General features: G+C 39.6%; 1 protein-coding gene across 20 annotated transcripts in view; it reads right to left on the bottom strand.

Moving 5' to 3' along the window:
• RC3H1 (ring finger and CCCH-type domains 1) overlaps nucleotides 1–13,161 on the bottom strand; it is a 91,856-nt gene that overhangs the window by 15,960 nt on the left and 62,735 nt on the right. For 16 of the 20 annotated variants that reach the window (XM_054673492.2, XM_054673455.2, XM_054673466.2 and 13 more), the window contains exons 14-15: nucleotides 4,823–4,975; nucleotides 196–409 (exon numbers count right to left, since the gene is read on the bottom strand). In XM_054673492.2, the coding sequence (XP_054529467.1) occupies nucleotides 196–409; nucleotides 4,823–4,975 (367 nt within the window). The remainder of the gene's footprint in view (nucleotides 1–195; nucleotides 410–4,822; nucleotides 4,976–13,161) is intronic. The other 4 variants (XM_016932962.3, XM_063811154.1, XM_063811163.1 and 1 more) reach the window with 1 other exon arrangement.

Genomic DNA, 13,161 nt, shown 5'->3' with positions numbered 1-13,161 from the left:
GACATTTAATTTCAGTTTATATACCTAAAATTCTCTGGGTTATATTACCTTTCTTACAGGGATGATTCCATGGAAAGTTTGAAAATTACTGCCTTGCAAGATTACTAAAAACACTGATAGTAAATGGAGAGCAGGGGTAATGCTGAAAGTCAAGATTATGAACCCTTTAGGTCAGCTTACCTCTGAGATTCTTACCTGAAATGTTAATAGATTTTGTAGGAGCTCCCTGAGGTGCCATAGCCTGCATTGGACCAGCACCCTGATATATAGTTTTGGAAGTTCGTGAGATGGCACCAAACCGAGACACTGTTGGTCGGTCTCCAAATGGGATGAGGTCATCATCACTGGTTTCTGCTGCTCTTCTCTGAAGATCTAATCGCTGGTCCCTCATTCCTTTACTCTCCACATTCTGATAAAAAAGCAAAATGAGAAATTACCCCACACTCAGATCGCTCTGTAACCTAATTTTTTCTAGATCTGTAATAAGGTTAAAGAAGAGTACAGCACTCTTACTGGTAAGACTAAAATCATTAGTTACCTTTGGTTGTTTTTATGTAACATTGGTTTTTAAACCTCTGAGGTGAGGGGCGACAGGGTCTCACACTGTGGCCCAGGCTGGAACGTAGGGGCACTCTCATGGCTCACTGCATCCTCAACCTCCTGGGCTCCAGTGATCCTCCCACCTCAGCCTCCTAGGTAGCTGGGACTACAGGCATGTACCACCATACCCAGCTAATTTTTTTTGATTATTTATAGAGATGAGGTCTCCCTATGTTGACCAGGCTGGTCTCAAACTCCTGGGCTTAAGCAATCCTCTTGCCTCAAGCTCAGCCTCCCAAAGTGCTGGGATTACAGGTATAAGCCTCTGCACCTGGCCTAAGAGATATATTTTTTAAATGTATGGGAGGCCACTGTTTTGGACTAAGCTCCCGCACTAAGCCCCAAGACACCAGATCAAAGCAGAATGTAATCACTTATGCTAGATGCCACAAAATCAAACTGAACTTGAAAATGGGCCAGTTTTCCAAAAAACAGGAGATTCACAGCAATCAATCATAAGAGGACCACTCAATTTGAACTGGTAAGTCCCTTCTGCTTTAGTCCTATAAGGAAAATAACTTTGAAACAACTAATCTGAGTTTTGTTCCTTTTCTCTGTTTAGCTCATTAGAGCATCTTTCTATTTCACAGATGAAATGCTTCCTGATTAATCAATCACTAATAAAAGCCAATTCAATCTTGAAGAAATATATATATAATGACCTAGTATATATATATGCATACAAATATATATTTATCCCTATATAATGTTACACATATATATAGACACACAAATATATAATTTGTATGCACATTAACATTTGAGAAATACTAGGTTAGACTTCTTTCACCTATTTGGGAGGTTTTCAATTACCTCTAGATTGGATTGCAACTTTTTGTTTGTTTGTTTTTGAGCCAGGGTTCTGCTCTGTCACCAGGTTGGACTGCAGTGATGTGTGAGCCTCAACCTCCTGGGCTCAAGCGATCCTCCTGCCTCAGCTTCTCAAGTAGCTGGGACCGGCGTGCACCACCACACCTGGCTAATTAAAAAAATTTTGGAAGAGATGGGGTCTTGCTATGTTGCCCAGGCTGGTCTTGAACTCCTGGGCTCAAACAATCCTCCCACCTTGGCCTCCCAAAGTGCTGGGGTTACAGGTTTGAGTCACCATGCCTGGCCCAAACTTTTTAATTCTTTACTGATTTAAGAAAATGAGTTTTATTTTGCTAATACTCGTGTTACTTTAATATAATAACCCTTTCCTTTTGAAAGCCAAGTACAAGGCAAAGATTCCTGCCTAATTTCCCCTCATTTCGTTCCAATAAGAGCCTTACTACAGCCTAAAAACAATGCTTCTGTAATTCTACTGCAAAAAAAAAAAATGTATTTTGCTTTTTCTTCCTCTAAAACTCTCTATTTTTTGGGTGGGGGGGGCTGGCATATAATCGTATTTATGCTATTAGATATCACTTCACTCATTTACAGTGGTTATCAGCATCCAAATCTTTTTTTATTGCAAATATTGGTCTTTTCTTAACCACCTGGAAAAGTATTTATCTATGAAAATCTATATAATAACCTAGGAAACCTCTGTTAGAGTTAATAAGGACAAATGGGTTAAGAATAATAGTGAAGGCATACCTTTCAGCAATACCATTTCTTTTTTTTTTTTTTCTGAGATGGAGTCTCACTCTGTTGTCTAGGCTGGAGTGCAGTGGCGCAATCTCGGTTCACTGCAACCTCTGCCTCCCAGGTTCAAGCAATTCTCCTGCCTCAACCTCCCAAGTACCTGGGATTACAGGCTCCTGCTACCATGCCCAGCTAATTTTTGTGTATTTAGTAGAGATGAGGTTTCGCCATGTTGCCCAGGCTGGTCTCAAACTCCTGACCTCAACTGATCCGCCTGCCTTGGCCTCTGAAAGTGCTGGGATTATAGGTATGAGCCACAGTACCCAGCCAGCAATACCATTTCTAAGTGTAACTTTCAAACACGTGAAGACATACATAAGAATGTTTGAAGAATGTTTGTTGGAGTACCATACCTAACAGTGAAAGGTCAGAAATAGCCTAAATGTCCACCAATACAAAAAATAATCATTGTATGGTATCAGTTACACAGAATATCTCGTAAAAGCAGCTAAAATCAATAATCCTGAGCTACAGATATAAATACAGACTGGGCGTGGTGGCTCACACCTGTAATCCCAGCACTTTTGGGAGACCGAGGAGGGCAGAGCACCTGAAGTCAGGAGTTCGAGACGAGCCTGACCAATATGGTGAAACTCCATCTCTACTAAAAATACAAAAAAATTAGCCGGGCATGGTGGTATGTGCCTGTAGTCCCAGCTCCTCGGGAGGCTGAGGCAGGAGAATCACTTGAACCCAGAATGCAGAGGTTGTAGTGAGCTGAGATCATGCCACTGCACTCCAGCCTGGGTACAGAGTGGACCTCCGTCTCAAAAAAAAAGTACACATCTTAAAAGCAATGCTAAGTGAAAACATGAAAATGCAAGCTGAAGTGTATAATTTACATAAGGTCTATAAACATATAAAACAATATTGTTTAGGAATAGTATAAAATTATCCATGGCCAGGCATACTGGCACACATCTGTAACTACAGCACTTTCAGAAGCAGGAGAATCGCTTGAGCCCAGGAGTTCAGGACCAGCCTGTCCTGCCCAGGCAACATAGCAAGACCTCATCTCTACCAGAAAAAAAAAAAAAAAAAAAAAAAAAGAGCTGAGCATAGTATCACACATTTGTGTCCCAGCTACTTGGGAGGGTGAGGTGGGAGGATCACTTGAGTCCAGGAGTGTGAGGCTGCAGTGAGCTGTGATTGTGACACTGTACTCCAGCATGAGGGAGATCCTGTCTTAGGGGAAATAAAATTATCCATGAAAATGATAAATACTAAACTCAGGATAGAGATTACTTAGAGGGAATGAAAGAGGGAGAAAAATGAGACTTGGGGGATTTATACAGGGGGATATAACTACTTCTTGAAAATTTTATTTCTTTAAAAAATAAAAAGGGAATTAAGATACTATCCAGGTAGGGTAGCTCATGCCTGTAATCCCAGCATTTTGGGAGGGAGAGGCGGGAGGATCACTTGAGGCCAGGAGTTTAAGATCAGTCTGGAAACATAGCAAGACCCCATCTCTATAACATTTTTTAAAAAAAATTAGCTGGGTGTGGTAGCAAGCACCTGTAGTCTTAGGTACTCAGGAGGATCACCTGAGTTCAGGAGTTTGAGGTTACAGTGAACCATAATCATGTTACTGCACTACACCCTGGGTGACAAAGATCGATCCTATCTCTATAAAAAGAGATAAGATGAAGCCAGGCACGGTGGCTCACGCCTGTAATCCCAGCACTTTGGAAGGCCGAGGCAGGTGGATCACTTGAGGTCAGGAGTTCAAGACCAGCCTGACCAACATGGAGAAACCCCATCTCTACTAAAAAATATAAAATTAGCTGGCCGTGGTGGCGCATGCCTCTAATCCCAGCTACTCGGGAGGCTGAGGCAGGAGTATCACTTGAACCTGGGAAGCGGAGGTTGCGGTGAGCCAAGATCGCGCCATTGAACTCCAGCCTGGGCAACAAGAGTGAAACTCCGTCCCCCCCCCCAAAAAAAGAGATAAGATTTTGATAATATTTTCAACTTGGTTATTAGAAACACTGGTGTTACATGATTTTTCACTAAAGAATAAAATAACCCAAACATTAAATTTCAGTATCTCAGAGTTCACTTGAAGCTGAGCAGCTATAATTCTGACTCAAATACTACTTTTGTTCACTACATTCAACTTTGTTATTTAAACTTCAGAGCTGTGAAAAAAAATTTTTTTTTTTTTTTGAGACAGAGTCTCGCTTTGTCACCCAGGCTGGAGTGCAGTGGCACGATCTTGGCTCACTGCACGCTCTGGCCTCCCGGGTTCATGCCATTCTCCGTGACAAAGAATTTTAACTTATTTGGTGAAGAAGTCCAAGATCTTAATTAATTATGTAAAATAATTTAATCTGGGTTATAAACAATTGTTGAGAAATTGTTATTTGCACAGAAATATAATAAATGCTCTGTCTTGGTAAGTATTAAAATATTTTTATTTACACCTAAATGAATCAAAAACCTATACCGTTTAAAGATAACTCAACTGCAGAGTATAGAATATGGTCTGAAACTCTTAAGCAAAGCTGAATTATTTGTGCCTAAATGGTAATGGGTAAAAATTTATTTGGTTTATCTTAATTTGTATTAATTATTGCTTAGCTATTACACATACCATCATTTCCACACTCCCTGCTGCCACAACATCTTTGGGTTTTGCATCTTTGGTTCCAATGTAGGAGCCGATGGTGTCACATGACCAGGGAGAGTATTGGCTATAATCATTTCCTTTGTATTTCCCAGCTACCTTCAAGTCTTCATCCAAAAACTACAGATGGAGAAAGAAAAAAAACAAAAAAAAAAAAAAAAAAGAGAAAGAAACAAAACAGGAAATGGGTCTATGAGTAACAAGACAGAGAAAGCAGGGAATTTCTTAGAGCATCGTGCTGAAGCAACATAATGATGATTATTTGATTTTTAAGTGCCACAATAGAAGATTTTTGTAAACTACTATGAAAAATATAAAATAAGTGAAGAGTGATTTTTAGCTTTCAGGTTTTTTTTTTTTTTTACCTTAGCAGAAGGTAAAAAAAAAAAAAAAAAAAAAAAAAGGTATTTCAATATCCTTCCAGGAATCAAACTAGGATTTTATGGGTTTGCTCATCCTTTTCTTCATTAGATCAGTAAACATTTAAGCATATATGTACCAAGCCATAGTTTTGCTAGACCCTCCTCAACGTTTCTTTCAATAAAATCAAGGTAAACAAGAACATTAAAAATTTTGATTTTTATAGTACATGATGATGTAGTAACTTTTTACTGAAATCTCTTTAATAGCAATAATTCATATCTTGAATAAATTCTGTTCCTTAGGTTGATTCAATGAGATGAAAAGGATGTCTAATTTTTATCTTCTCAAGGTAAGTTCTCCAGTCTAATAACAGAATAGCTATTCTAAGGCTAATGTATTTTCACTAAAATTGCAACATTCACATTTATAAAATGTTTTACATTTTCAAAGTGTTTTCATGTATACTACCTAATAAGCTCCTAAATCCATGATAGACAACACAGATGATATGACCAAGGCTATACCAGTATAGGGCAGTGCTAGGACTATAACTTTAATGTTTCTTTCATTTTATCACAAGACATACATACACTGATATCTAGGGGTATCAGTGTTCATTTGTATTGGTTCATTTAAGTGGATCTATGCCTCCCGCTATACTAAAAACATCTCTTTTCTGAGTCATCATTATTGGCCTTCTGCATTGACATAGAGTCTGCTGCTCACTAATATCACTCATTGTCAATCACTCTTCTGTCTCTATTATTCATAACCTCTTCCCTTTTCTTTGTCCTACTACTATTTAAAAAATTTTTATCCTTTTTTATTTTTCTTCTACTTACTAACTTTAGATAGAACAGCCAACTTTTAAACCACATGACCTACCAATTACAGTGCTCCTTTTTTTTGAGATGGTGTCTCGCTCTGTCACCCAGGCTGAAGTGCAGTGGCATGATCTCTGTTCACGCAACCTCTGCCTCCCAGGTTCAAGCCATTCTCCTGACTCAGCCTCCCAGGTAGCTGGGATTACAGGTGCATACCTCTACACCCAGCTAATTTTGTATTTTTAGTAGAGAAGGGGTTTCACCATGTTGGCCACGCTGGTCTCAAACTCCTGACCTCAGGTGATCCACCCACCTCAGCCTCCCAAAGTGCTGGGATTACTGGCGTGAGCTACCACGCCTGGCCAAGAGTGCTCCTTTTTTAAATCTCTGTAGTGTATTATATGTAGCTATTTAAATGAATGAGATAAATTTATATACTGACATACAAAGACGGCCAGGAAAATGGATTAGGTAAAAACAAAAACAAAGGCAAGACAGACATAAAACCAAGATGTATTTACTAAATGATCCTATTAAAAAATAATAATGAGGCTGGGCAAGGTGGCTCACGCCTGTAATCCCAGCACTTTGGGAGGTTGAGGCAGGCGGACCACCTGAGGTCGGGAGTTCAAGACCAGCCTGGCCAAGGTGGTGAAACCCTATCTCTACTAAAAATACAAAAATTAGCTGGGCGTGTTGGTGCATGACTGTAGTCCCAGCTACTCGAGAGGTTGAGGCAGGAAAATTGCTTGAACCTGGGAGGCGGAGGTTGCAGGGAGCCAAGTTCATGCCACTGCACTCCAGCCTGGGCAACAGAGTGAGACTCCATCTCAAATAATAATAATAATAATAATAATAATAATAATAATAATAATGCAGAGATCCAACAATCCCACTACTGGGCATTCATTCAAAGGAAAAGAAATCAGTATATGAAGGGATATCTGCACTCTCATGTTTTATTCCCAATAGCCAAGATATGGAATCAACCTAGGTATCCAGCAACAGATGAATTGATAAAGAAAATGTGGTATATATACAATGAAATACTATTCAGACATAAAAAAATAAATCCTGTCATTTGCAGCAACATAGATGAGCCTAGAGGACATCACATTAAGTGAAATTGGTCAGGCACAGAAAGATAAATATTTCATGTTCTCACTCAATGTGGGAGCTAAAAAGTTGAGTCACAGAAGTAGAGAGTGGAACTGTGGTTATGAGAGACTAGAAAGGGAATGGGGGGAGGGAAGGGGAGAGAGCTTGGTTAACAGATACAAAATTATAGCTACACAGGAGGAATTACTTCTAGCATTCTATAGCACTGCAGGGTGAGTACAGTTAATAATTTACTATATATTTTCTAAAAACTAGAAGAGAGGATTGTTTTTCCTGATTTGAAAAAATTATGTTTTTTTTTGAAGAAAACTTTTAACATCATAAACTGATCTTTATATACAATTTTATCCATTATTTCTATAGACCAATTCCATCCAGGTTTATTTACTTATTTACAAATGACATAAAAAATTTGGACGGGGCATGGTGGGTGGATTGCTTGAGCCCACGAGTTTGAGACCACCAGCCTGGGCAACACAGCAAGACCCTGTCTCTTTTTTAAGAAAACAGAAACATTTAAAATTTTCTACTTAGGATCTTGAAAGTCAAAATAAAATGGAAAGTATCTAGGATAGATTGACAAAAGAAAGGAATATCAACAAAATGATTTTCGATTTGAGGAAGAAAGAAACCACAATCTTAGGCTGGGCATGGTGGCTCACACCTATAATCCCAGCACTTTGGGAGGCTGAGGCGGGCAGATCACGAGGTCAGGAGATCGAGACCATCCTGGCTAACATGGTGAAACCCTGTTCCTACTAAAAATACAAAAAATTAGCCAAGCGTGGTGGTGGGCGCCTGTAATCCCAGCTACTCGGGAGGCTGAGGCGGGAGAATCGCTTGAACCTGGGAGGCGGAGGTTGCAGTGAGCTGAGATCACGCCATTGCACTCCAGCCCAGACAACAGTGTGACACTCTGTCACACACACACAAAAAAAGAGAAACCACAATCTTCATACTACAACAACAACAACAACAACATCAGGTTTGCAGTAAGAGATGTTGGCTTTTTTTTTTTTTTGAGAAGGAGTCTCGCTCTGTCACCCAGGTTGGAGTGCAGTGGCGCGATCTCGGCTCACTGCAAGCTCTGCCTCCCAGGTTCACGCCATTCTCTCACCTCAGCCTCCCGAGGAGCTGGGACCACAGATGCCCACCACCACGCCCGGCTAGTTTTGTTTTCGTATTTTTCGTAGAGACAGGGTTTCACTGTTAGCCAGAATGGTCTTGATCTCCTGACCTCATGATCTGCCCACTGTAGCCTCCCAAAGTGCTGGGATTACAGGTGTGAGCCACCGCGCCCGGCCAATTTATAAAGGAATCTTGAGATAAACACTATGTCAACAATGTTGTAGATACAAAAAGCAAGGACAACAGTAGATCTACCCAGCATTTTTCCTTGAAATAAAATCTGAAAATCATAAGGAGATATTTATTTAGCCCACAGGAAGAATGTTATTTCTACAATGTTACATAATACAAAAATTTACAATTAAAATATAACACTGCTCTCTTCTTCAAAGAAAAGTTGGATGACTGGTCGGGTGCAGTGGCTCATGCCTATAATCGCAACACTTTGGGAGGCCGAGGTGGCTAGATCATCTGAGGTTAGGAGTTCGAGACCAGCTTGGCCAACATGGTGAAACCCTGCCTCTACTAAAAATACAAAAATTAGCCTGGCATGGTGGTGCATGCCTGTAATCCCAGCTACTCAGGAGGCTGAAGCAGGAGAATCACTTGAACCTGGGAGGTGGAGGTTGCAGTGAGCCAAGATCGTGCCACTGCACTCTAGCCTGGGCAACAGAGCAAGAGTCTGTCTCAAAAAAAAAAAAAAAAGAAAAGAAAATTTGGATGACTGTTCTGAATGACTTAAATGCTACCTACCTACCAGTCAAAGGGTGACCTGAAACTCTCTGGAAGCATCCTGCATTTCTGTAACCTTGACCTTCCAGCAGTGAGTATCACATACACAATTGTCCAAGGAAGAGAGGATTTTGAATGTTCCCAAAATAAATAAAAGATAAATGTTTGAGATGATATGCTAATTACCCAGCTTTCATCATTGCATATTGTATATGTGTATTGAAATATCACTTTGGGAGGCCAAGGCAGACAGATCACCTGAGGTCGGGAGTTTGAGACCAGCCTGACCAACATGGAGAAACCCCATCTCTGCTAAAAATACAAAATTAGCTGGGCGTGGTGGTGCATGCCTATAATCCCAGCTCCTTGGGTGGCTGAGGCAGAAGAATCACTTGAACCCAGGAGGCGGAGTTTGCGGTGAGCCGAGATCGCGCCATTGCACTCCAGCCCGGGCAACAAGAGTGAAACTCCACCTCAAAAAATTAAAAAAAAAAAAAAAAAAAAGAAAGAAAGAAATATCACTCTGTATCCCATAAACTTGTACAATTATAATGTGTCTACTAAAAAGATGTTAGTTCATGCACAGAAAGAAGGTGAAATATATATAAGAAGTTTAAATACATAATAAACGGTTATAGAAAATGAGATTTTGGAGAAACTTCTCTTTCTATATCATGTATTTCTGTATGAATAAAACAACTATACACAGGTTGTTTTATTTATTTATTTTTAAATTTTTGTTGAGAAGGAGTCTTGTTCTGTCATCCAGGCTGGAGTGCAGTGGTGCGATCTCGGCTCACTGCAACCTCCGCCTGCTGGGTTCAAGCAATTCTCCTGCCTCAGTCTCCCGAGTAGCTGGGATTACAGGCGCCCACCATCATGCCTGGCTAATTTTTGTATTCAGGTTGTTTATAATCAGAACTGAGGTTTAAATATATGTCTTTGCATCTCAGTAACTAAAATGATTCTAGATAATGTTCCTTAATACTCAGACATTATTATAATTTTTATTAGGAGTAAAAATAACAATAATAAATATGAATTATTTACTGAATGCCTGCTACATACCAGATGCCTTATGTTTCATCTTCACCACACCACTATGAGGTAGGCTTTATTATGTTTGATTTATAAATGAAGAAACGTGCACCTCAGGATTCAGGGAGGCTAAGTAATTTTAAAAAGATCACACAGTGAAGGACACAACTGAACCTCAAAGTTTAGAATGTTTGATACCAAAAACTGCTCAGTTTTTACAATGTCATATTGTTTTCCATATTTCTTATAAAACAATATGGCATAACAAAGTTCCAGGGTGTACTCTAATAAAGAATTTTTGAAAAAATATCACACCTGTTTTCTTCCCCCCCTCTAATTTTTCTGAGACAGGGTCTTTGTTACCCAGGCTGGAGTGCAGTAGCACAATCATAGCTCACTACAGCACGGACCTCCCAGGTTCAAGCGATCCTCTCGATCTTCCCACCTCAGCCTCCCAAGTAGCTGGGACCGTAGGCGTGTCCCACCACACCTAGCTCATTTTTATTTTTAAATTCGTAGGGATGGGGTCTCACTATGTTGCTCAGACTGGTCTTGAACTCCTGGGCTCAAGCAATCTTCCCACCTCAGCCTCCCAAAGTGTGGGATTACAGGTGTGAGCTAATGCACACCTGGCTGTTTTTACTTTACAAATAAAACTACATTAATAGAAGATGTTGTGACTTTACTAATAACCTACATTTTTGTGGAAAACTCATCCAAAGTGTTTAGATGGGAAAACTAGATATTGTGAACAACTTCTATTTAGTAGACTTCCTTCATATACCCAACAAGATACTATTTACTATGTGTGATGTACTTCTCAATTTTCATTTATTATTCATGATTTGTCAGTTAGCAATGTTTAGAATCATAATTCTATACATAAAGGATGCAAGACAAGTTCCTTACATAGTATCAACTGTAATCCTGAGAAACCTTACTTGATTATTAAAAAAAAAAAATACAAACTATAAGCTAAAGCAGTATGTACAATCAACAAAACAAATACGATTACTTTAAAGTTGGATTTTTTGGGCAGGGCACAGTAGCTCACGCCTGTAATCCCAGCACTTTGGAAGGCCAAGATGGGCAGATCATTTGAGGTCAGGAGTTTGAGACCAGCCTGGCCAACATGGTGAAACCCCATCTTTACTAAAAATACAAAAAAATTAGCTGGGTGTGGTGGCACATGCCTATAATCCCAGTTACTGGGGGAGGCTGAGGCAGGAGAATCGCTTGAACCCAGAAGGCAGAGGTTGCAGTGAGCCGAGATCGCACCACTGCACTCCAGCCTGGGCGACAGAGCAAGACTCTGTCTCACAAAACAAAACCAAAAAAAAGTTGGCTTTTTGAAAGACAAATAAAATTGATAAATCCCTAGCAGGACTGACAAAAACAAATTACCAATATAGAAATAGAAAAACGAACATCACTGCAGACCATCTAGACATTAAGATAATAAGACAACACTTATTCACTATAACTACTAGCATTGTCATACAGAAATACAAAGAAGTTGACTCCCCAAATTATGGTTATTGCCCTGTGATACATTAACCAGTTTTTTTTTTAAGCAATCTTATTTGACTGTTTTTTTTTTTCTGATTTTCACTATCTATATTTACCTGTTTTTTCCTATTCATTAAACCAACTTTTCTGGCTGGTTTCCTCATTACTGAGTTAAATAAATCTTTGATATTCTTTCTTATTTAAAATAAATCTGAAACTAGGATTAGAGAAAACCTTCATAAATATGATAAAGATTTTCTACCAAGAAGCCTACAGCAAACATGATAATGGTAAATTATTATTAAAAGCTCCATTTACTCAAAGATTAGAAAGGAGTCAAGAATATGTGTTATCATCACTTCTATTCAGTATTATGCTGGAGTCCAAAATAATAAGACAAAGACAAAACAAAAGGATTAAAAAGGGGAAAAAAGATTATTCAGAGGACATAATTGTGTGCACAGAAAATTCAAAAGAATCTACTAACATTATTATAATTAATAAAGAAATTTAGCAAGCCTGCTGAATAGAAGGGTCAATACATAAAAATCTATTTAATTTCTCTATATTAATAATAGAAAATAAAAATTTCCAAACAATTCTATTTAAAATAGTTTCAAAAAACATTGGTTATCGAGGAATAAAATTCAATGTAAGATGCGCAAGACACTGAAGTATGAAGTATAAAGAAAATCCAAATAAATGAAGGGGTATATCATGTTCATAGAGACTTGATATTAGAAAGATGTCACTTCTCAGCCAGGCGCGGTGGCTCATGCCTGTAATCCCAGCACTTTGGGAGGCCAAGACGGGCAGATCACCTGAGGTCAAGAGATCAAGACCATCTTGGCCAACATGGTGAAACCCCGTCTCTACTAAAATACAAAAAATTAGCCGGGCATGGTGGCTCATGCCTGTAGTCCCAGCTACTTGGGAGGCTGAGATAGGAGAATCACTTGAACCCAGGAGGCGGTGGTTGCAGTGAGCTGAGATCGCACCACTGCACTCCAGCCTGGCGAAAGAGCAACACTCTGTCTCAAAAAAAAGAAAGCTGTCACTTCTCATCATATTGATCTAAGACAACACTGTCTAGGCCTGGCGTGGTGTCTCACGCCTGTAATTCCAACACTTTGGGAAGCTGAGGTGGGAGGATCACCTGAGGTTAGCAGTTCGAGACCAGCCTGGCCAACGTGGTGAAACCGTGTCTCTACTAAAAATACAAAAATTATAGTCAGGCGTGGTGGTGCGTGCCTGTAATCTCAGTTACTCGGGAGGCTGGGGCAGGAGAATCATTTGAACCCAGGAGGTGGAGGTTGCAGTGAGTTGAGATTGCACCACTGTACTCTGGCCTGGGCAACAGAATGAGACTCCGACTCAAAAAAAAAAAAAAAAAAGATACAAAAATTAGCTAGGAATGGTGGTGTGCACCTGCAGTCCCAGCTACTTGGGAGGCTGAGGCATGAGAATTGCTTGAACCTGGGAAGCAGAGGCTGCAGTGAACCAAAAATGAGCCATTGCACTCCAGCCTGGGTGACAGAGTGAGACTCTGTCTCAAAAAAATAAATAAATAAAAATAAAGCAACACTGTCTAAT

Source organism: Pan troglodytes, chromosome 1 (assembly GCF_028858775.2).
Source record: "Pan troglodytes isolate AG18354 chromosome 1, NHGRI_mPanTro3-v2.0_pri, whole genome shotgun sequence".
NCBI lineage: Eukaryota > Metazoa > Chordata > Mammalia > Primates > Hominidae > Pan > Pan troglodytes.
This window is presented reverse-complemented; position numbering and strand designations above follow the sequence as displayed.